This window comes from Scleropages formosus, chromosome 2 (assembly GCF_900964775.1).
Source record: "Scleropages formosus chromosome 2, fSclFor1.1, whole genome shotgun sequence".
Classification (NCBI taxonomy): Eukaryota; Metazoa; Chordata; class Actinopteri; order Osteoglossiformes; family Osteoglossidae; genus Scleropages; species Scleropages formosus.
In genome coordinates this window covers 34,226,801-34,250,259 of record NC_041807.1, presented here as the reverse complement: position 1 = coordinate 34,250,259, position 23,459 = coordinate 34,226,801, and the positions used below count along the sequence as shown (strand labels likewise).

General features: G+C 43.2%; 3 protein-coding genes across 3 annotated transcripts; 2 read left to right on the top strand and 1 right to left on the bottom strand.

Annotated features, from left to right (window-relative positions):
• Positions 1–308: 308 nt before the first annotated feature.
• LOC108940253 (claudin-19-like) lies at positions 309–9,125 on the top strand. The gene is made up of 4 exons (XM_018762256.2): positions 309–970; positions 5,601–5,765; positions 6,427–6,511; positions 7,445–9,125. Exons 1-4 carry the CDS (start codon positions 748–750, stop codon positions 7,605–7,607), a joined length of 636 nt encoding a protein of 211 aa, XP_018617772.1. The 5' UTR covers positions 309–747; the 3' UTR covers positions 7,608–9,125.
• Positions 9,126–10,758: 1,633 nt separating this feature from the next.
• LOC108940234 (claudin-16-like) lies at positions 10,759–13,245 on the top strand. Its single transcript, XM_029249952.1, has 6 exons — positions 10,759–10,784; positions 11,483–11,612; positions 11,951–12,053; positions 12,433–12,597; positions 12,833–13,024; positions 13,157–13,245. The coding sequence occupies exons 1-6, from the start codon at positions 10,759–10,761 to the stop codon at positions 13,243–13,245; spliced, it is 705 nt and encodes a 234-aa protein (XP_029105785.1).
• Positions 13,246–18,322: 5,077 nt separating this feature from the next.
• LOC108940263 (CMRF35-like molecule 5) lies at positions 18,323–20,616 on the bottom strand. The gene is made up of 4 exons (XM_018762269.2): positions 20,584–20,616; positions 19,985–20,329; positions 18,960–19,002; positions 18,323–18,751 (listed from the first exon to the last, which is right to left on the bottom strand). The coding sequence occupies exons 2-4, from the start codon at positions 20,310–20,312 to the stop codon at positions 18,613–18,615; spliced, it is 510 nt and encodes a 169-aa protein (XP_018617785.1). The 5' UTR covers positions 20,313–20,329; positions 20,584–20,616; the 3' UTR covers positions 18,323–18,612.
• Between the last annotated feature and the right edge of the window lie 2,843 nt (positions 20,617–23,459).

Below are 23,459 nucleotides of genomic sequence, written 5' to 3'. Positions count from 1 at the left end.
ATTTATTACCATTCATTGAGTTCATTACTATTGAATTTATAGTTAGTTCTAATAAATTTAATGACTTTTTTTAATGGAGTCCAGCTGACATTAATGTGTTGTAAAATGACTTGCTGCGCTCTGTGTGGACTGCCTTGTTCCTTCAGGGGGTGTCCCTTCGCTGCCCCATCAGCCAATCAGCAGCCAGAATGGACCCCCCATTATGCTCTGCAGCTGTGGAGCCCACCAAGGATTTCTGTTCCAGGAAAGTTTTTTTTTTTCCAAATCCTCATCCCCCCCCAATGCCCCGTTCAGACCCTCTGGGCCACGACAAGAGAGCTTTGCTGTCTCCAAAGAGCCAACTCCTGAGTCCCAATAGCTGCTGTGGACAGAAAGAGCCGCCAACAAGGAGGGGTCTTCATCGGAGCCCGCAGGCACCCGGGAGGGGGGGACAACTCGGTCTTCATGAGGAGCAGCGCCGCTGTCTCCAGCTCTGTGACACACAGGAAGGGCAGGGGACCCTCAGATGCGAGAGCAGCACACACTAAGGTGATGTTCTCGCACCTTCTCCCACAAATCTAAGGCGACGACGGCTCCTGGACGCTGGACATGGGAGACGGCAGAGCTGCTCTCCGTGTGTGAGAACCATTAACTTGTGCTTCTCTGGCGTGCCAAGAAGGGAGGACTTCCCGACGTGTGTGTTTCGAGGTGCCGAAGGCCACGTGATCAGAGGCGCGCACGGCAGAAGAGCAGCGGGAGCCCGGCAGCATGGCCAACTCGGGAATCCAGCTCGTCGGATACTTCCTGGCCCTGGTCGGATGGATCGGCATCATCTCCACCACCGTTCTGCCGCAGTGGAAGCAGTCGTCCTACGCCGGCGACGCCATCATCACGGCCGTGGGGCTCTACGAGGGACTCTGGATGTCATGCGCCTCCCAGAGCACCGGACAGGTTCAGTGCAAGGTGTTCGACTCCCTCCTGTCACTGGATGGTGAGTAGAGTAGGGGAGGCAGCCCTAGTGCGGGCGCCATCGAGGGCCTCGGGTCTCGACGGCATCCCCCGCCGAGTCGCGCTCGCGCTGGCACAGGTCAGAGACGAGTCACGGCACCGATCGGCTCGGAGTCTGTTTTCACCCGGTCGACATTTATTCCCTGCGGATGTGCGATAAACGCGTGCGCTCGCCTCAAGTGCGCATAGCACGCTGGAGGGTTTCTCTCACTGCCCATGGTCTCGAGCACAAAAGCGAACATGTGACAGAGACGCCTGTAGGAAGGGACCGGTGCCTCTCACCTCTGCACCTCCGGGCAGCAGTACCTGACCTCGTGTCATTTCCACTCCTTCCCTCTTGGGCTCTGGGATGTGATCTGATCGGTGCCTTTCTCTTTGCTATTTGCATGTGTGGCATGCATTTCTTGTGCTTTCAGCATCATCCTGTACGGTGCATACGTGCTTTAACGGCTCTTTTCAGAGAAATACATTAAATATAATAGATAAATATGTATCGCTATATACAGTATGTAGTTAAATCATAGCAAGAAGTGCCCAAGTTCCCCGGGTCACGATAAAACATCAAGCATTGTGCAGATGCCAAACACATTTTATAATGCAATATTATATTCAAATGCTATACGTCAAATGCTATAATATATAATATATAGTAATATATTTACCAAGACCACCAAACTTTGGTAACTCCTCCCTGACTTCTAATATTTCTCTTTCCTTCGATTAGCCATCCATATCCCCTCTCTTTTCAAATAAGCAAATTTCACTGTATTGTATACAGTGACAATAAAGTATCTTATCTTATCTTATCTTATCTTTTAATACTGTATTATAATCAGTTAAAATGTTTGATTTCAATGCTTCCTATGAACACCATTTCACATTTTTAATGTACAGTGTTTTGAAATAATCAAAATGATAATGAACGGGAAATAAAAAATGAAATATAAGTAAATTACGTGAAATAAATATAAGCAAATAAACCAAGTCTTTGGAAAGAACACAATGGATGAACAAACACTGAATTTGGGCCTCAGTTTTCCACCCTCGATTGGAAGCGGTTGTTTCCCGGTCTGACCGCGAGGCGGCGCTAAAAATCTAATCTTTTTTATTTTTTATTTTTTAATTTTTTTAATGAAATCTTTTAAACATTCGCTTTGGACAAATGCAGAGATTGTTTGTTTTCTTGAGGCGGGACATAAAAGGTCAAGTTAACTGAGCAAAAAAAAAAGTTACATTCTGTTATGCTTCCCTCATTCAGATTCAGGAGATTAAAAATAAAAAAAAATTATAAGCCAAATTTTGAAGGCAAACTACTATTAAACATCTGGACTAAGTTGTGTGATGTAATTTGCATCACTTCTAAATTCCAACTGAGAAAAAGGAAAGAATCACTGTTTCTTTCCAAGTCTGGCAAACAGTAGACATCTGTGAATTAATTTCTCATCCTGCAATTAAGTTTGACTGTGGGCTTGACAATTACTTTTTTGTTAACCTTCATTTATTCGATGCCTTTTTCCAAAGCACCGTGAAAGGATAAAGAACTGTACCATCATTTACCTCCCTATACACCAGGGTATTCTTACTATACCAATTCAGGAGAAGTACCTTAATCAAGGGTACTGCAGTGGAAATAGGACTCGAACCCAGGACATTCAGCTTGCAAAGTGACACCCTGAACCACTACATTACCTGCTGGTCTGGACCTTAAAGGAAATGATTCACAGAATAATTTAAAAAAAAAAAAAAAAAACATGAAAACTGAATTAAATTATGTGGGTACAGTATTGATGACAATGATACTAAAACCTCACCCATTCTGCACATCTACATCTTCATTCTGTGCAGCACGAAGAGCACAAAGCAGCGACTTTACTAACACGGGACCTTTGACGATTCAACACAAAATGATTATTTCACACGGCAGGAAACCTCCACCAAACGGAGCTGCATCACTTTACAAAGTTGAGCCCAGCGATTGCTTCGCTACCAACTGAAAAACGGAGGCGCGGTAATGAAATGAGTAACTAATAAAACAAATAAACGTCTCTCGGGGGACAGAGATGTAATATTCGTTGGAGGCTGCGATGGAGGAGAAGCGCAAGGATCCCCCCGTTGGACAGCGGGGGACAGGGCCCCAACAGTGTCCCTACTGCTGCCATTGTGTGAGAGCGTTAGGTCATCGGCAGCACACTATCGCCAATGTTCTCCCCCTTGCAGCATATAGAAAGCCATACAAGCCTCTTATTGTTTATCTACACTGGCAGCACTATGGCATCCTCTATGAGTTATTATTGTTATTGTTATAATTACTACTGTCACTGGGGATTTATGCAGCCTCATCGCAGTCTCGGGTGCCGGGTCGGCAGCTTGCTGCGGCGGCGCCTGTACGGCTGCGGTCTCACCGGAATTTTAATTCCCAACGCTGGAATCTGGGGTGAACAGAATCACGACTGCAGAAGCGGCTTCGGCCCCGATCCCCACACCCTCCCGCCCCCCACAACAACCGCTGAGATTCAGTATGTAAACATCCATAAATAATTCCGCACTTAGTTGCTCCTCGGGCCAGAACCGCTGTCAACAAGCAGATCTCCGAAATCTTGCCGTTTTTGTTTTTGCTTCACGCTGACGTATGAAAAAAGTGCAGGAAAATTAGCTGTAAACCCCACCTTTACGGAAGTTACTGTAACATTACACACGTTATTAAGCGCATAAATGGATTAACGGTTCCAGATTTTATTTGTCCACTTTAAATAATTTGCTCTTGCTTCCATCCTCATATACAACACATGGGTATTATACAGTATATGATGGTATAGTATGGGGTATATAGTAGTATATAGTAGGGTACAGTAATGTCTGTCTAGATCAAACCGTTGGAAAGATTTGCGGTTAAAAAAGCCAGGATAAAACACATCTAAAAAGTGTTGGGAGGAAAAAGATGATATCGCGTTAATTCATCACGGATCTTCCAGTAAAGCAGAACAAGTGATGTGATGCAGCCATTGAGTGTCTGTCAACAGATCACAATGAACAATGGTCTCCACAAGCGTCCACAAGCCTGTGCCTGCCTGCAGTCATGGATGTTTGCGGGGCCCTTAACTTGTACCAGGCGCTGCCATTCTTGGTTCCGGATAGAAAACTGCAGGAAGAGAAAAAAAAAAAAAAAAAACATCAGATCTTTAGATAGCGGCCACTGAAAGCCAGGCCTTAATGTGCAACCAATAGGATTATGAATTATGATCACATTTAACTATGAACTGTAATATATTTACATATAGCCATATAGACTAAAACTCAAACAAGTCAATGGGTCACATGTTGGTTAGCGTTGTCAGCATCTACTCAAAAGACTTGGGTTCAAATCCCACTGCAGCTGTAGTGCCCTTGATCAGGTACTTTTACCCTGAACTGATACAGCAAAAATACCATGCTGTAAAGGAGAGTAAAGAGACCGATGACAAAATGAGTAAAAGCGAATATTGGAAGCAGCTTTGGAGAGAAGTGTCAGCGAAATGAATTGATAATAATAAGTGTCACTCATGTATAATTTGCTTTGCATGTTTTTAAAAGCATCGTTTAAGCGAAGCAGCGCATGTGACTGAGTTCATAGCCCGACTGTTGATTTTCAGTGCCCTCATATACTTTCAGGAGTGCATCCGTTTGCTCGGCAATGGCAGCATATTTGCACAAACAAAGCACTGACTCATCAAAAGTGGTCTGTAATTAAATGACCATATTTAATTTCACATGTTTCGTGTGTCATTATTACTGAGGCTTGGTTCTTTAAGAACTGTCAAACTGCTCTTCTGTTCGACAGCACTCAACACACAACTGCTGATCTTCCCCCAGTGCGCAAAAATATTAGGAAAGTGAGCTTTAGGCAGGGGGACAGCGTGGTGGCTTTGAAAAGTTTTATGAGCAGGTTTACATCTATCTGTTTAGCAGATGCTTTTCTCCAAAGCGCCTTCCGATGAACTCTATGTAGTGTTATCCGCCCACATACCTTATTCACCATGGTGACTTACACTGCTAGATACACTACTTACACTGGGTCACTCATCCATACATGAGTGGAACACACTCTCTCTCACACACTATGGGGGAACCTGAACAGCATGTCTTTGGACTGTGGGAGGAAACCAGAGCACCCAGAGGAAACGCACTCAGACACAGGGAGAACATGCAAACTCCACACAGACTGAGCGTAGAGCGAACCCACGTCTTCTTGTACCACCCAGGCGCTGTGAGACAGCAGCGCTACTTGCTGTTCCACCATGCTGCAGGGGCTCTGGTTTCCACCTTCAACCCGAGGACTTGCAGTTCAGGTGAAATGGTAACTCTAAAGCGCTCTTAGTATAAGCGTGTTGTGAGGGAGTGCCCTGTGCTGGACTGGGATATGTTCTCCCGCCTTGTGCCCTATGCTTCCTATGACTGGACCTGCATCGCAGAGAACCTTTCTGGACCAGTTACTTGTAAATATGAATGGACACCAGGACCCTCAAAAAAGTCATGTATGTTCTGACAATACTTGGCTTGTATGAAGTATAACCATGGGGAAAAAAAACAACAAATAAGACTTGTCTTCCTTGTTTGCGTTTCCATTTCCCCCACAGTCCACATCCAGACGTCCCGCGGTCTCATTGTGCTGGCCATGATCCTGGGCTTCGTCGGCGTCGTCATCAGTGTGGCGGGCATGGAGTGTACCAGGGTGGCGGACAACAACCCCCCCATCAAGACCAGGATCGCCATTTCCGGGGGGGCTCTCTTCATCCTCGCAGGTGAGACGGTTCCCGTGTAAAGGTTCTGATCATTTCAGCACGTTAATTCCCTTTATAATTAAGGAAGTAGAAACCCAAGCGCGATAAGAAGGCAACTGTACTTATTGACTTTTTGGCACATTGAACAGTGAACATCATTGACACATTTTGGCTAAAACCTCTTATTTATTGCATTATTTAAACATCTGACCTCTGAGTTTCTACACGAATTTCTTAACACTGCCAGTCTGTTGAATAGCAGCAATTAACTGGTATTTTACTGGAGGAGAAGGTACTGTTTAGGAGGCCGTTACATCAGGTTACTTTTATGTTTCCAATTTAAGTTTTTATTTCTTTCTATTTATGTTTGTTCTTATGAACACTAACTATCTAGGCAGCTGGCCTCATTTAATGTTTGACTTTGTCTCATTTCCCAGTAGTATTAGGAGTAGATCGAGTTTTTTTTTTTTTTTTTTTAAATGCTGGAAAAGCCCTATGAGTTGTTGCAAGGTTCCTTCTCAAGTGACTCCGTTTGTGCGGCACACTGAAGCGGTCGTTGAAAAATGTGATCGTATTTACCGCGAGACGAACCTCCACCGTGCGGATGTGCTTTGCTTCATGGGAAATCGGGCACATCAAGGTGACACCGAGGTCCAGCTGCGCTCTTGCGTCTTTCCTGCAGGTCTCTGCACTTTTGTGTCCGTGTCCTGGTACGCCAGTCAGGTATCCCAGCAGTTCTTCAACCTGAACACACCTGCGAACGCCAGGTACGCAGCCCTTTCCGTCGAGCGTGCATCTCCAGTGTTCCTCAAGGCGCTGCTGAAATCAGTGAGCCGACCGTAGCAGTTACAGTATTTGTAATAAACCCTGATCGGTCCTTTAGGGGACGGCTTTGTGTCTTTCTCTCTTTGAGTCTTCAGGATCATCTGTGTTGTTGATTGTTAAGGCCGTGGAGTGTCTTGTACTCCCTTAAAATGATGAAATGTCAACGGGAGTGTGTGAGTGACAGAGAGAGTGTGTTCCACTGATGTATAGATGAGTGACCCAGTGTAAGTAGTGTATCTAGCAGTGTAAGTCACCACGGTGAATAAGGTGTGTGGGCTGATAACACTACATAGAGTTCATTGGAAGTTGCTTTGGAGAAAAGCGTCTGCTAAATACATAAATGTAAAGGTAAATGTGTAAGTAGCAGTGTAACATAAACACTTACACGTATACAGATGGTCCCTGATTTACAATGATTTTACGTTCCGCCAAACCCATCCAAAGTCGAAAATATCGTAAGTCAAAAATGAATTTAATACACCTGATACACACCTCTGTGCGACAGACTGGGAGATGCGGATAACTGCCGCTGCTCAGCATCACGAGAGAGTAGCGTTCCGCATATTACTTGCCCAGGAAAAAAACCAAAATTCAAAATTCGAAGTACGGTTTCTACTGAACGTCTATCGCCAGCTCTCCATCGTGAAGTTTAAAAAAATCGTAAGTCGAATCATCGTAAATCGGGGACCGCTGACCTGTACGGAATACTAGTACTTATACTAAATATTCTATACTAAATTGAAAACTAAACATTGCTAAATATTACTATTTTGCTCTCTTGTCTTCCGGAATTTTTTTTTTTAAATTTACAAGTGAAAAACGAGTATTTATTTTCTCATGTTGATATTGTTGCTATTTCGTGTGCTTTGCTGCAGGTATGAGTTTGGCTCCGCCCTTTTTGTGGGTTGGGCGGCGGCCAGTTTGACGATACTGGGCGGGGCTTTGCTGTGCTGCTCGTGCGGCCCTGACGACAGGGCGGGACAGCAGTACTACCGGCACTCGCAGTCCCAGGCCTCCACCACCAGGGAGTACGTCTAACGTCAAGTGGACACTCCATGGACACCGGTGCCCAGTTGGCAGCCTAACGGCGTCCCTGTTTAATTCATCCTAACACACACACACACACACACACACACACACACACACACACACGCATACACACAGAAAGTGACGCGAGAACACATGCACAAGCCCATGTTCCGCTAAAATAATGCAGGGATAACAATAAAGGAAGAGTATAGAATTTAAGTGAGATTTAACAATGTGTTAAAGAGAAGAAAAGCTACGTTTTTGCGGACTTTACCGTCGCACTGCTTACGAATTTTCGCCCAAATGATGCCGGCCTTTGACAAACACCCCGTGTGGAAGGAGGCTCATACAGCACCTGTTTGTTTAAAGAGAACTTTTTTTATTCTAAGCTTTTCAAATATTTATACTTTTTTTTTTTGGTGGCTATAACAAAGTAAGCACTTAAGTTATTTGTACTAGTGTAACTTCATTAAACGCAGTTTTTCTTAGTATAGCTAAATATGTTTCAAAATAACCTCCAAAGTATTTCACAAGCTCTTTCTTTGCTAATAAGCCACATCTTTTTCAAATAGAGGAATAAAGGAGTAAAAAGGTATCTAAGGAGTAGTGAGATAGATGACCACAACAGACTAAAATGGTAAGCTTTTGGATTAATTGTATTTTCAAATAAATCTGTATAATTGTTTTAAATAAAAGTGTGAATTACTGAAGGGGAAGAGGAAGAACGGTCTTGAACAGTACTGATTCTGATTTTTCCTTTGGAATAACATACAGAAAATATCACTCTCGTTCATTTTTGCAAATGCAATACTTTGGTTTTTCTACTCCACGGATGGATTCTTCTAAACCAACATATGGAATCGGTCATTATGCACCTATTATGACGTTACTATGTTTCTCATTAAACAAGGATTTTGTGGTAAAACTAAGGGACACAGGGAGTTGACACAATTTCAAGCAGAACTCTAAGTGTGCAAATTAAGGCTCCAGGTTATTCGTTTTCTTCATCTGTTTTTTCTTTTTCTTTCATTTGTTACTGCCCAAAATTTTGGTTGGCAGCGACAATTTACTGAGGTCGACGCTCATGTGCTCCCATTGCTTACTAGAAATGACTAGAAATTACAAGTGTTAATACTGGTGATTTTTAACGTTGATTTTGGAAATGCGAATAATAGCAGATTCTCACACCCAAGTTGAACACACTGGTTTCAAGGTTTCCTGCATTTCCCAGAACATGCGAAAATGTCTCCAGGGAGTGGTCAAATTACGGGATCCTGCTTTGTTTCCAAACCAGAAATTCCTGCATGGAACCATTTATAGTTTTTGAAAAACAATTTTGCCTATGTTTACTACTGCAAATAGCTGCGATTTTGTTTTGAAATAAAGCCAGATTTTGAAAATACTAGAATTTGTTGTACTTTGATACTGAAACCCAGCACAGAATCATGCTAAAGACTGACCCTTAATACAGGAATGTCCTTGTCCTTTTAGAGTGTAAAATTACTCCTATTGTGGAGTTTGCAGCAGGCTGATTTAATGAGAGAAATTTGTTATTAATTTTAACCTTTTTATCTTTTTAGTGTTGGAGCTGAATATTGAAACCTATTAAAACCTTAAACGGTACAAAGCTTGAAACTGTATAAAATTTGTATCAATTTTTATTTCATCATTACATTTAAAATTACGTTTTACAACATTAACACAGATTCCATATCCTGAATTCAGATTATAGCCATTATTTCCAACACGAGTGCAAGTGGTTATTGATATGAATAATGGTGAGCATTTATTTACATTGTTCTTCATTAAGAATTATAAAAAATAAAAGGAAAGGAGGAGTGTGTGTCTGTGCATAATACATTTACTACACCAAACACATTTCGAGAACAACTACAATTACTATTCCAACTGTGCAACTGATCCCCCATCACAAATTCGATATTATAGGATAAACACAAAAGCTGCACATCTCAGAATTTTACATTTATTCATTGAGCTGACACTTTTCTCCAAAGCAACTTACACTGTCAAGATAATTACAATTATTTACCCATTTATCCAGCTGGCGAATTTTACTGGAGCAATTCAGGGTAAGTACCTTGCTCAAGGGTACTATAACTGGAGCTCAAACCTGCGACTTTTGGGTCCAAAGACAGCAGCTCTAACAACTACATTACCAGCTGTCCTGTATTTTCATCCAATTTTAAGATTAGACGGCATTATAATTTGAAAGTGTACACACAGTCAAGGGATTTACCGTGCAGTAATTTGAATATAATAGATGTAAACCGGGTTTTGCTGAAGGCATGATGTTAAAGCCCACGAGAAGAGGGGTCAGTGAGTTTTTATAGGGCGGTAGGGAAAGTGGCTCAGGGTGAACGTAAAGTTTGACACCCAAATGGCTTGGGACGTACCCTTCTACCCCATCATGTAAGAATAGGAATTAGCACCACTAGAAAGGTCGAAGTACCTGGAGCTATGGCCACACATAGAGAACCACACAACCATAATGGAATACCATGAGGATGCTTGTAACTGGTTAGTAGTATGAAACATCACGACCCAAGGGGGATGTTTCATACTACTAACCAGTTACAAGCGTCCTCATGGTACTGGCGTTTTACCCACCAAAACAATTGGCACCCAAACAAAACACAATCAGTGCCACGATACCAGCAGTAAAACGTGGATTTGGCAGCGACTGTGTCTGAAACAAAGTCCGCAGCTGCCAAAAAATATCAGAGAGAGGGGAAAATCACTGGCCGCAGCGGCGTGGACCAAAGGCCCGGGGCGATGCTCGCTCGCAGCCGTAAACATGCCTCTCGCACCTAATGGCATCTTCACAGTTGAAAGGAGCTGCTTCATAAACATTCAGGGCACACCATTCGTACATCGAAGTGCAAAAATAGGTATGGAAAAAAAACGAGGGTTATTTGTTTTGGGTGGGAGGAAAGTGACGGGAATGCTGGGGGGGGAGGACATTGTGCTTTGCATAATTCAGGACAGGTTCCTCATTACCTGTAGGCCTCCAGTGTGTCCACTTCTGTCCAGTTTGACCGTAGAGATTTTTTTTCTCACAAAAATCCCTCCAGTTCTCCCATTCGCACCACGGGCTGCGGTTGGCTTGTTCTACTGGCAAACCTTCATGTAGGACCTAAACATGAGCCCAGCCTGCTCAAAGTGGAGGTAAATATGACCTTTTTAATTAAGTATATCTTATTGAGACCAATAAACAATGTAAAGTAACATAGTGTTGTTGTGCATCTCTGTCATGTACATTTTGTTGGCTGCAGCTATTTGGTAGGATCCATAAGTCTGCATGTATCACTGTTATAATAATTGTTATGGGGAAACAGCATCTGCATCTTGTTCATAAGCATTTGCTATTGTATATTTACTTTATTGTGAACATATATCAGTCATTTTATAACTCTGATACATATTGTATTGCAGTGATTTATTTAGTAATTATTGTAGCGTAGTGATAATTTCTGCTGCCTTCTCGTTGCCGGACAAGTATTTCTTGTAGCTACACGCTGTATGAAAGGAAAACCAAAATTAATGCTCCAGTCATAAAGTCACACAGATACTGACAGAACGTACAGATGTAAATATTAACAGCCTTCATTTACAGATCATAATTGTTAGTGGAAGAAATTAACTGTGGCTTGAAGCCATTGCGGTTCAACGTCAGCCATCTATTAATGTTTGCGTTTTTAAGAAAATTTACTTGAAGTGAACAAAGGGGGTCGCATGTGTTTAATGTTCCCAAAAGAATCCGACCAAAATTGTCTGGCAGGGTTCTGTCCGGGCTTCCCAGACAGAAGGGGAAGTGGCCAGTTTGGGGAGATCTTGTTTGGTAAAAAGGCACTTTATTCTTGGAGTCCTCCAGAGCTGAGAATGATCGTGGTTCTTCAGTTTATGGCGTTCTGTCTGGCCCTGGTATCCACTCTGTTCCTCATCGTGGCCACATGGACCGACTGCTGGATGGTTAATGCCGATGATGACTGGGAGGTGAGCTCAGTTACTTACTCAACTACTTACTTACTTACCCCCAAGAGAAGGGTGTGCCTTGATTCTTAACTGAGGTTGAGTCTCCTGGATAATTCATTACATTAAAGCAGTAGTGGTTAGAAGTTTTGTCAAAAATAAGCAAAATTGCCTTTTTATTTTTTCATCATACTGCTGGGGGTGTTAGTTCAAGTGTTCAGACCGCTCATCTTCCAGCCCTTTGGTTCGCCCAGATGATAGGTCTTCCATGAAACTTGAAGTGTCCCATTAAAACTGAAATGTGACTAATGTCCCAGTGTGGCTCCTGGCATCATCCGTGATGCTCTTGTCCACGTTACCAGGTGAGTCAGAAATGCCGTGGGCTGTGGTGGGAGTGCGTCACCAACACACAGGATGGGATCCGCACATGTGACCAGTACGAGACCATCCTGGCAGAGCACCCACGTAAGTTTTCTGGCCTCACTCGAGCTCATCATCAACTGTTGACATCGGTATTTGTTTATATTATTTAAAGAATGATGCTGATGCCCAACACAAAGTTGCTTCAATAGTTCTCACAATGACTTTTGAGTATCATTTAAATTTTTTAAAGTCATGGTGCACTCTCCAGACATGCAACCACATCAGTCTTCATTTTATCCATAACCTACACGTGAACATTGTGCAGTTATTTCCTACTTTTTGTTGCAATAAGAGCTCCATGTCTGTTAGCTCCCTAAGGAATAAAGAGACAGATCCCCACCCTTGGCCACCAAAAGTGGCGAGACCTCCCCCCCCACCTTCCCGAGCTGAACACGTTCCTGTGCTCATCGCTCTGTTGCAGTGAAGATAGTGCTGACCCGAGCTCTGATGATCACGGCCGACATCCTGGCCAGCTTTGCGTTCATTATCCTCGTTCTGGGCCTGGACGTCGTCAAGCTGCTCAAGGAGGAGCCCCACATCAAGCTCAGGATATGTTACTTTGCGGGCTTCATTTTCGGTCTGGGAGGTACTTTTGGGGTCACATGTTGGGTCCACAAATGTTGAGTCTGGAGCAGTAGAGAGCATAATGCGGACTAGTGCCCTAAACTGTGTTGTGTTCACCCTCTCTGATGCCAATACACATTTCAATTATTTCAGCTCTTACAATGGTGTTGTACACACCGCGCAAAGTGTAAAAGTGAGCTGAACTGATTGGAATTTGATTTGGAGATCATCAATAAGGTCATTCTTGATTTGTGCAGGGATCCCGGGAATGATCGGCTCCGTGTGGTACGCGGTGGACGTGTACGTCGAGAGGGCGACGCTGGTCCTGAAGAACGTACACTTAGGGATGCACTACGAGTTTGGCTGGTCCTGCTGGCTGGGAATGGCTGGTTCCACGGGCTGCTTCCTCTCCTCCATTGTGCTGACCTGCTGCCTGTACATTTTCAGGGGTGAGTACTCACTCACCCCCAAACGTCCCGCAGACACACACAACGTCATGACGTTAAACGAAACAAGACCCCATATATGGATTAGTCAAGCTGTTAAATGTGCTCACTTTACTTCTTTTGTGTTCTGGACAGATGTGAGGCCCTCTCATTACAACAGGTCTATTTATCAGTATGGGCGGACAGCAGCGGGGAAGAAGTACGCCATGGACTCACGAGTATAGGAAAGACACCGAACCAGGTGGAACCAGGTGGAACCGGAGGAGCGGTCAGAAAGAGGCTGAGGAGCACAGTTGTGTGGGAGAGGGGCTCAGTGACCCCCGGTGGGACTGGGATTTCGTAGGGAGCCACGTAGACAGCACCCAGACAGGGATGTTTAGCTGAACCAAATTCTGAGATTAATACCTGTATCATGAAAATGCATCAACATGCATGTGCGTGTGTGTGTTTTTGTTAATCTGGGGACAAACTTCAAAGGCTTCACTCTATGCTGTTAAATACTGGTGTAGGATGTCACACTAAATCTTACTAAACTGCAAGGCAACAGATTCTTTGAGCCAGTGGATTAATTCTTCATTTCTGTCTGTACAAAAAAAACCGACATATTTCATATGTAGTAAATTCTCCTGGTGGGCAACGTTTGAGCAAAAGGGTTAAAAAAGTGTCCTGCATTCTAACATGCCGATTATCAATTAATTAATTTACGTTTATTTAGCAGACACTTCTCTCCAAAGCAACTTCCAACAAACTCTATGTAGTGTTATGAACCCACACACCTTATTCACCGCGGTGACTTACGCTGCTAGATACACTACTTACACTGGGTCACTCATCCATACATCAGTGGAACACACACACTCTCTCTCTGTCACTTACATGCTATGGGGGGACCTGAACAGCATGTCTTTGGACTGTGGGAGGAAACCAGAGCACCCAGAGGAAGCCCACTTAAACACAGGGAGAGCACCCACATAAGTTTTCTTTCCTCACTTGAAGTCATCATCAACTGCTCACACTTTGGTATTTGTTTATATTATATAGAGAATGATGCTGATGCCCAACACAAAGTTGCTTCAATAGTTCTCACAATGACTTTGGAGTGTTGTTTAAATTTTTTAAAATCATGACCATTTAAATGTTTTAAAATCAATTAATGTCTATCAGAGAGTAATAATAATGTCAGACTAATGTAGGAAATAGACTGAGATTAGTAATGAACGTTGATTAAATGTACAACCATGTTATATGAACACATTGCTGATATACATCGTTGTCCGACCACAAATGATAATGTGAAACCAACAGTTGCAATAAAGAAAAAAACTTGACATTTATTAAGCTATCTTTGTATAAATATGATGTAAAGACACAAAAAAGGCTATTTCAGTAACATTTCTGTATATTTTTCAGGTTTCAAATGCAATGTGAAAGGAACTCTGTTTCTAGTTCATGTAGACATGTGTTAAACAGACAGCATGTATGAAATAAAATTTTAAATATTTATTGACTTTTTTCTTTAATTTTTTATCTGCCTGCTTGTTCTCATTTAACCGCTTTTTTGTTGTGTCTTCCGCCTGTACAATATCTGCCGAACAAATGTAAAATCACTGATAAAAATTTATCTACAGAGAACGTAAAGACGTTTAACTTTTGTTGCTCGAATCAGAAAGTCTAAATAGGAGATAACGGTTCTGGAATTATGGAGTTATATCTGAGAAATCATGTAATGTCTGGGGGTTCTTGTAGTGATCCAATAGAGCCGACAACAACGTCGACTCCAAAGGCAGCTGGGCTGTTTGATACAGTAAAGGGGTCGGTAGTGAGACGGAGAGAAGTGCTATTTTCCACAGGATTTGAACAACACAAGATGACTAATTGACACAACACTATGCTGGAGTTATTTCTGGATGTGCAGATTGTACTGTATGTGTGAGTGATGAAAATTCGTCCTGGGTTATAGCCGGGGAGAAAAATCAGCACGCCATGCACGTTAGGATTCCATTCCTCCACATGCTGTAAAATACATTTATGCTCATGTGGGACTTGAATTTGTCGATCATATGTCCCATTTTCCTCACATGCCTATAGCTGTGTGCCCAAAAGGAAAAGAAGGTTTCACGTTATTGAAGTATGTCTACTGTATGGTGCTAGAGAAAACATACTTAAACATGTTAAACATATTTTATTACATATTTCAAAGGAGAATATTTGTTTAAGATCATTTTGCTACATCATTATAGAGGCGGCAACATTGTGTGCATTATATAAATTACAGGCAACTTTCAAGAATGTACTGTCATTCATCAGTGGCCAATTGCTTTAACTGTTTTATTTTTCATATTAATTTTTTTAAACTTGGCAAAGTTTGCTTATCATTTCATCAGCCAAAAGTCAGATGCTATCTTGCCACAATACCGCTCCGGCCCATCCTCTTTCCTGGTGTGCGCTGGACCATAACTTAACAGCTCAGTGACTGTCGTTACATTCCGACTAATCAGAAGCTCTTCGTAACTCCAGGCACGATTCGAGGGAAACAACACCCCTCCCACACACAAGCACGCACACACACATACGCGAGAAACATACACACCGCAGACACACACAGAAGCGCACAAACACTTAAGTCCTCCTCTTTTTTGCACGTTCCTTCATTCTCCAACTACATAGTCCAACCGTGTGTCAACTTTTGTCCAGCACCTGAGTCCTGGACTCGTCTGAGTCATTTCCAGATGTGACAGGGCAACAGAATTTAAAACACCATGTATACCAGGCTGGAAAAATTAGTCATCAAATTAATAAAAAAATGAATTAATCATAAAATTTTAAATAAAAAAAATTTATAAAAAAAATAAAATAAAATAAATAAATAAATAAAATTAAATTTAAAAAATTAATAATCAAATTTCAGGTTTCAAGTTTCAAGTTTATTGTCATAGGTACAAGTCCCATGAAATTCTTTTCTTGAATGCTTCTCCACAGACTATGGACAAAGACAAAGACAATAGAAATACTCACACACATCATCTAAGACCGCTTGCCCCATATGGGGTCGCAGGGAGCCGGAGCCTAACCCGGCAACACAGGGCATAGGGATGGAGGGGGAGAGGACACACACCCAGGACGGGACGCCAGTCCATCGCAAGGTACCCCAAGCGGAGAGCAGGACCCGGTCCAACCCACTGCGCCACCGTGCCCCCCTCAGTAGAAATGACAATGGCAATGACAGTGAGTAATGCAAATAGCAAGAACAATAAATAACGGTAACAGCAATAACAATAATACCAGTGGAGAGCCAGAGAACTCAGAACATGAGAATGCGTAAAGTGACTATGTGATCTACTAATGTGCTTGGGTGGAGCAGTCTAACTCTAGTTACTAAAGGTGGTACATTGGTTAGTGTCGTATACTCTTACAGCACTGAGGTAGAAGCTGTTCCTGTACCTAGCAGTGCAGGTTCGAATAGACCTGAGCCGCTTTGCAGACGGCAGAGAAGAGAAAAGTGCCCGTGCGGGGTGACTGCGATCTTTCGTGATGCGCATCGTCTTTCTGAGGTATGGGATCAGGTAGTTTTAGAAAGGTTAGGATTACATGTGCATCATCTTCTCTATAAGGATTCATTACTTCAATGCAACCATGGTCAGATTGTGCAGTACCATGTATAAGGTTACTTTTAATCCATATACCACTGGAAGTGCCTGCATCTGATTGCCGAATTAAATTAAAATCCAAACAAACCTTGAGTGTCTGTGCTAAAAATTTTCTTTCCAATTAGACCATTAAGAATGAGTGCTTCCATTTGTTATTTATTCAGACATGTTTACATTTACATTTACATTTATTTACTGTACTTAGCAGATGCTTTTCTGCAAAGCAACTTCCAATGAACTCTATGTAGGTTATCAGCCCACACACCTTATTCACCGTGGTGACTTACACTGCTAGATACACTACTTACACTGGGTCACTCATCCATACATCAGTGGAACACACTCTCTCTGTGTCACTCACACACTGTATCTCTACATATCAAGCCATTAATTAGGACAGCCAGCAGTGTAATGGTTCAGGCTGCTGCCTTCTTATCCAAATGTTGCAGGTTTGATCGCCCCTGTGGCTGTAGTACCCTTGGGTAGGGTACATACCCTAAACTGCTCCAGTAAAATTACCAAGTCGTATAAATGGGTAATTAATGTAAGCAGGGGGTGCAGTGGGTTGGACCGGGTCCTACTCTCCGGTGGGTCTGGGGTTTGAGTCCTGCTTGGGGTGCCTTGCGACAAACTGGCGTCCTGTCCTGGGTGTGTCCCTTCTCCCTCCAGCCTTACGCCCTGTGTTGCCGGGTTAGGCTCTGGCTCCCTGTGACCCCGAATGGGGCAAGCGGTTCAGAAATGTGTAATTGTAAGCTTAACACTCTAAGTAGCTTTGGAGAAAAGTGCAGCTAAACGTAATTGTTGTACTAACACAACTCTTTAATGTTTTGCTGATGCTATTTTCCAAAGCAACTGACAATTCGTCACCCAGACAGGTAATTTTATTACTGGAACAATTTTTAAGGTAAATACCTTGCTCAAGGGAACTACAGCAGGAGGAAAAATTTGAAGGTGCAATTTTTCAATTCAAAGGCAGCAGCTCTAACCACTACGCTGTCAGCCGCCCTAATCTTATATGAGCCTTTAGAAAAATTTAAATTCACTGTTACTTCAGTTTAGATAAAGTTTTGAAGAGCTCGGCTTTAACAAGTCTTGTAAGAATAGGAAAAGGACCTTGATACAACTGGGATCATCATAACTGGTGGCACCTGATAAAAAAAATCAAAGGAAAAGGAAAGACAAAATGTTGCAGCCGAGAAGTCGAAGTTTTTATGTACATTTCCCATTCTGGACCCGGCTGAGACATTTGTACAAAACTCCAGACATTATTTAAAAACACACACACATCATCTGAAACCACTTGTCCCATGCAGGGTCACAGAGGCTAACCCAGCAGCACAGGGCACAAGGCTGGAGGGGGAGGTGGCACACCCAGGACAGACACCAGTTCATAAGGCACCCCCAGCAGGACCTGAACCTCAGATGCACCAAAGAACAGGACCTGGCCAAACCCACTGCACCACTGTGCCACTGCACCCCCTGCCCCCCTTTATTTAAAAACATGCATGAATATTTCATAGGAAGAAAAGAAGATTTTTTTTAAAAAAAACAAATTGTACTGGTACAAGATGTAAAAAACCCTTTGATAAAATCTTTGTGACTGAACTGAATATTCTAGGGTAAGAATACAGTGTAAGAAGGTATAGCAGTGCAGGCATCCCATAAACCTGAAGAGGTCTTGTTTTTGACAGCATTTACAGGCAAGAATACTGTGTTGTAGCATGTTTTATTAGCACAAATATACTATTAAAGGGTCTTTACCTTTTAACGGTCATTTGTACACCTTGAGCAGTGTCTCTGCTCACAGTGAAATTGAGTCTAATTGTTATGAACAAGAACCAGTCGATGCAGCTGGTCTCCGTGGGGGAGACTGGAAAGCAGGTGTTTGTTCATGGATCCGAGGAAAGACTGCATGCCAGGAGAAGTGAAAAGCTCCAGAGAAATTCAGGTGTCGACCCGCAGGCAGCGCCTGGATCCTTCAGCAAAGACGCTGCACTCCGGGAAGCTTTTACACACATTCACAGTGAGAAAAGAAGCCAAGAGCGCAGCAAAGAGGATCCATCGCAGAACCGCCCATCCGTCGCTGTGTGAAACACGGGAGAACAATACACACTTGGTTGCCTTTGCAGTTGTACCAGTAGGGAGAATTAAATTATTGGTTCCTCATTTAAATGTTGGAAGGAATAGCAGGAAAGGTAAAATGATAGTACTCCATATGCTGGGTGATTGATGCATGTTATTGAAACAAAGTGAAATATTCCTGACGGCTGGTGTGGCCAAGTGAGACTCACAATGTTTTACTGTCCTCTTCTGGTTTACTGGTGGTACTGTTTTCTGGATGAAACACGGACGAAACGCATTAACATGACACACTTGACCTGCACCGATAATAATAACGTATTTTTCTTCGAACACCCAGTTCAGAGATTTGATTTCAGACAGACATGATATGTGCAACTCAACTATAGTAGCCAAGTTTTCAATTTTTCATAAAATAAACCTTTGCTTTGGGGTTAAATCTGCATCTGTTTTTTTCTGAAAGGAAAGAACTGAAGTTATTGAAAAGTAAAAAGGGAAGCATAACATCAACATGTATAACATCAACACATGATGCAGACTTCTAAATTTTTGCCTGTTGTTCACAAAAGGAGTTAACAAAAAGTGTGAAAGCTTGATGAATCTGCATCTTTTTCTGATCTTCCTGACAACTTACTCCAACTTTTTCCTTTCCTGCTTCGTAAGGCTACACAGCACATTCTCCCCTCATAATAAATATTCCCTGTTGATGTGAAATAACAGGAAAAAGTACCTTTTGCTGTCTCCTGTGGTGCATTCTGCAACCTTCTGCATCAAAAGGAGTTCAGAGTAATACATTTATTTATTTAGCAGACGCTTTTCTCCAGAATGACTTCCAACAAACTCTATGTAGCGTTATGAGCCCGCACACCTTATTCACTGTGGTGACTTACACTGCTAGATACACTACTTACACTGGGTCACTCATCCATACATCAGTGGAACACACACACTCTCTCTGTCACTCACACACTATGGGTGAACCTCAACAGCACGTCTTTTGACTGTGGGAGGAAACCAGAGCACCCGGAGAAAACCCACACAGACTCCAAACAGGGTGAGTGGGGATCAAACCCACATCTTCTCACACCACTCAGGAGTTGTGAGACAACAGTGCTACTTGCTGTGGCACTGTGCCGCCCGTAATAAAGCACCTTCCTCAGTTAAGGGATCATCCTACGGCCCAAATCCGAGCAGGACACGCGGGACATTAGCAATGCACTCAAATGGCTCAAATTACCTGCTTTGACAATCTCTAAGAAAACTCCTGTGAAGACGTTCCTCCCTGGCCTGGCGATGACACACCAGTACTTTCCTTTGTCACTCCAACGTAGGGCACTCGTGGTCACGGTGAAGAACCCATTTTGAGTGTCATCCCGGATGGAGGCCCTGCCCCATCTCCGAGGCTTGGTGGTCTTCACTACGATCTTGCACAGCTCATAAATGACCCCCTCGCACCAGTACTTTGTGTGGTTCTTGTAAAGGGGGCTATAGTGGCATCGAACAGTGATGGACGTCCCGAGGGAACCCGTCACCAGGCTGGGTGCGGAAATTTTGGTCCACACCATAGTCCGTGAAACTGGTCCTATGCAGTAGAAAGAAAACAAATATTAGTATTTGCCACAAATCACTGCATCTCTCTAAGAAGGCAGTTTATGTGATTTTTTGGCATGCTGTTTGATGTGTCCGTGTGTTTCACAAAAACAATTGAGTTCCTTTGATCTTTTTCAGCTTATACAGCTATTGGAACTATTGGAAGTTACTAGTGTAAATGTAATGTAAATGTAAATATAATGTACTGTAAATGTAAGTAAATATTTAAAGGTTTATATACATTACCAAGGAAGAAAGAGATGAAAAGTGCACAGTTCCTCATGGTTAGTCTGAGAAAACTTTTGAGCAGTTTTCAATTTTGTTTCCTTCCCCCTGCATGGTTGAGCAATCTCTGCAACTTTTGTAAGACCGCTTTTTGTCTCGTGAAAAGCATCGTGAACTTTTTACAACTGTGTGTTACTGTTTCCAGCATCTTCGTGGTTTACAAGTCCTGCGTAAACTGCAGTGATGATTTTCCCGCATATTGTGATAAAATCTTCACCTTCTGAAACCGCTTGTCCCATACGGGGTCGCGGGGAACCGGAGCCCACCCGGTAACACAGGGCGTAAGGCCAGAGGGGGAGGGGACACACCCAGGACGCGACGCCAGTCCGTCACAAGGCACCCCAAGCGGGACTTGAACCCCAGACCCACCGGAGAGCAGGACTGTGGTCCAACCCACTGCACCACCGCACCCCCCGTGATAAAATCTCACTTGGCCAGTTCACATTTATTATATTCTAATTTCAAATTATTGCTTATGTTACATAATGTATGTTACATCCGTTATGACAATTTCTTAAAACCGAGTCGTTTTTCTGCCGTCCTAAATCATCTTTCTTCTCAGTCTTACTGCCAGACACTGCACATTTTGCAACGAATGCTTTATTTTTTGGTTGATTGTCTCTGATATTTGAATCCCCTGGAATATGACCGCAGACTCGATCACTACCTTTTGACATTTACACTTCCTCTCAAGTTTTCCCGTTTACAGCAAATTCCACTGCCAGCTATTATTTGCGTTAACGGAGGGAAATACGACACATGGTGACTAATGACATATGTTCTTCCCTCTGCTGGTAGCCACATATCGCACCCCTGCAAACAGACAGCGCACGGGCACCGCGCTTCACTGTTTCCGCATCTGCTGGGCTGATCAAACTTTCCACTAAATTCAAATCCACAGCGGGTGGTGAGAGCTGCTCAAACCATCTCTGGAACGGCCCTACCGACACCGGAGAGCCTCTACCAGGCCAGAGCCATCAGAAGAGCCACAAACATCATCAAGGACATTAGTCACCCCCAGCACAGCCTTTTGGCACTCTCACCATCAGGCAGACGCTACAGGAGTGTTAAAGCCAGAACTTCGAGGCTGAAAGACAGTTTTTTTCCCACAGGCCATCATGCTTGTGAATGACACCCATCCGCTGCCTCTCCACCCATCGCTGCAGACATAGATTACCCTCTGATCCTGAGTGGTGTCAACTACCCCATCCTTCCCACACACAAACACACACACACACACACACACACACATACACCCACAGTGCTAATAACATCAGACACTACAGACTGTCTCTGCCTCTGCATTCTTTGCGCACTCATACACACCCCTTTTCAGATTGCGAACAACAACAGGACCCAATCTACCTCTGCAGTACTTTGCACATACATGTCTTCCATGTTTACATTGCACACTGTACACTTTATATAGGCACATATTTTGTTTTTTGCATTTGCTCTAATTGTAATTTTGTAAATTTGTAGCTTACGCCTTGTGTTTTCTTTCTTTATTCCTTATAATTTATAACTTATGTCTTAGGCTGCTGGGAGGATTCACAGAGTAAGAATGTCATTGTATGGTGGAACAGACTGTTTACTGTACATACGATAATAAACTCTTGAATCTTGAAATTTTTAAAAAGTCCGAGACACAATCGGTGTGAATTTCACCAAGGACATTGGTGATGAGAATACTAGTCAGCGGCCTGTTTTCCGTTTCAGTCGGCAAACACTGAGCGCTTGAGAAAACGTTCCGCGGTGAGGATGACAAGGACAGAATGGCATCGGTACAGAGCGACTAACATGAAAACAGTTTTCTTAGACAGAAATTAATAGCAATCATGGCTCGGTCAAAAACAGGGGACTAAGTCAATAATGTAGGTAATTCACCATGGTTACACTGTGCTTTAAGTGGATATTTAGAGGCCGCCTATAACATCATGGTTAAAGAGAGAAACATGCATCCATCCTGAGAGCTGCTGCTTCGAATCACCAGCATTACCTCTGAGTGAGGTGCTTAACCGGGGCCCGTCTAGTAAAATGCCAAGATACAACAATGAGTGGAGAGCTCCATAAAAAAATAGGCTATTTGGGAGTTCAAAAAAAAAAGTAGAGAAGGAAGTGACCCAGCTTGACCACTATTACTCATATCCACGTGAGCTAACCACACACACACACACACATTTTCAGAACCGCTTGTCCCTTACGGGGGTCACGGGGAACCGGAGCCTACCCGGCAACACAGGGCGTAAGGCCAGAGGGGGAAGGGGACACACCCAGGACGGGACGCCAGTCCGCCGCAAGGCACCCCAAGCGGGACTCGAACCCCAGACCCACCGGAGAACAGGACTGCGGTCCAACCCACTGCGCCACCACACCCCCTCCGTGAGCTAACCATTAACATCCTTTTCTTGCCAGGCTTTCAGGTTCCCAGTCAGTATGATGTAAAGTTAAAAAATGTTTAAAGTTCAAAAATCTTCACTCAAGTAATTATTTTGATGTAAACCTTAATACTGACAGCATGTTTATTTCACACACACAGAAGCCACTTGTCCCAAGCAGGGTCGTGGCAAACTGAAGTCTAACCCAGCAACACAGGGCGTAGGGGGACGGGACGCACCCGGGACGGGACACCGGTTGGTCGCAAAGCACCCCAAGCAGGACTCGAACCCCAGACCCAACACAGAGTGAGACCAAGGCAAACCCGCTGCACCACCGTACCCCCCTGTTTACTTCACTGCCTGTAAATTTCCCTACAGATTTTACAGGAAACAATTTAATTAGTACGACACATACTATACACGGTGTACTACATAAATCTATCTTGAAAAAGATTTATA

Coding starts and splice junctions, on each gene's coding strand:
- LOC108940253 (XM_018762256.2), top strand. CDS start 748: ATGGCCAACTCGGGAATCCAGCTCGTCGGATACTTCCTGGCCCTGGTC. Junction 971..5,600: donor CTCCCTCCTGTCACTGGATG/GTGAGTAGAGTA, acceptor TTTCCCCCACAG/TCCACATCCAGACGTCCCGC. Junction 5,766..6,426: donor GGCTCTCTTCATCCTCGCAG/GTGAGACGGTTC, acceptor TCTTTCCTGCAG/GTCTCTGCACTTTTGTGTCC.
- LOC108940234 (XM_029249952.1), top strand. CDS start 10,759: ATGAGCCCAGCCTGCTCAAAGTGGAG. Junction 12,598..12,832: donor CTTCATTTTCGGTCTGGGAG/GTACTTTTGGGG, acceptor TGATTTGTGCAG/GGATCCCGGGAATGATCGGC. Junction 13,025..13,156: donor CTGCCTGTACATTTTCAGGG/GTGAGTACTCAC, acceptor TGTTCTGGACAG/ATGTGAGGCCCTCTCATTAC.
- LOC108940263 (XM_018762269.2), bottom strand. CDS start 20,312: ATGGTGTGGACCAAAATTTCCGCACCCAGCCTGGTGACGGGTTCCCTC. Junction 19,003..19,984: donor CTTAGAGATTGTCAAAGCAG/GTAATTTGAGCC, acceptor TGTTTCATCCAG/AAAACAGTACCACCAGTAAA. Junction 18,752..18,959: donor GAAGAGGACAGTAAAACATT/GTGAGTCTCACT, acceptor TGTTTCACACAG/CGACGGATGGGCGGTTCTGC.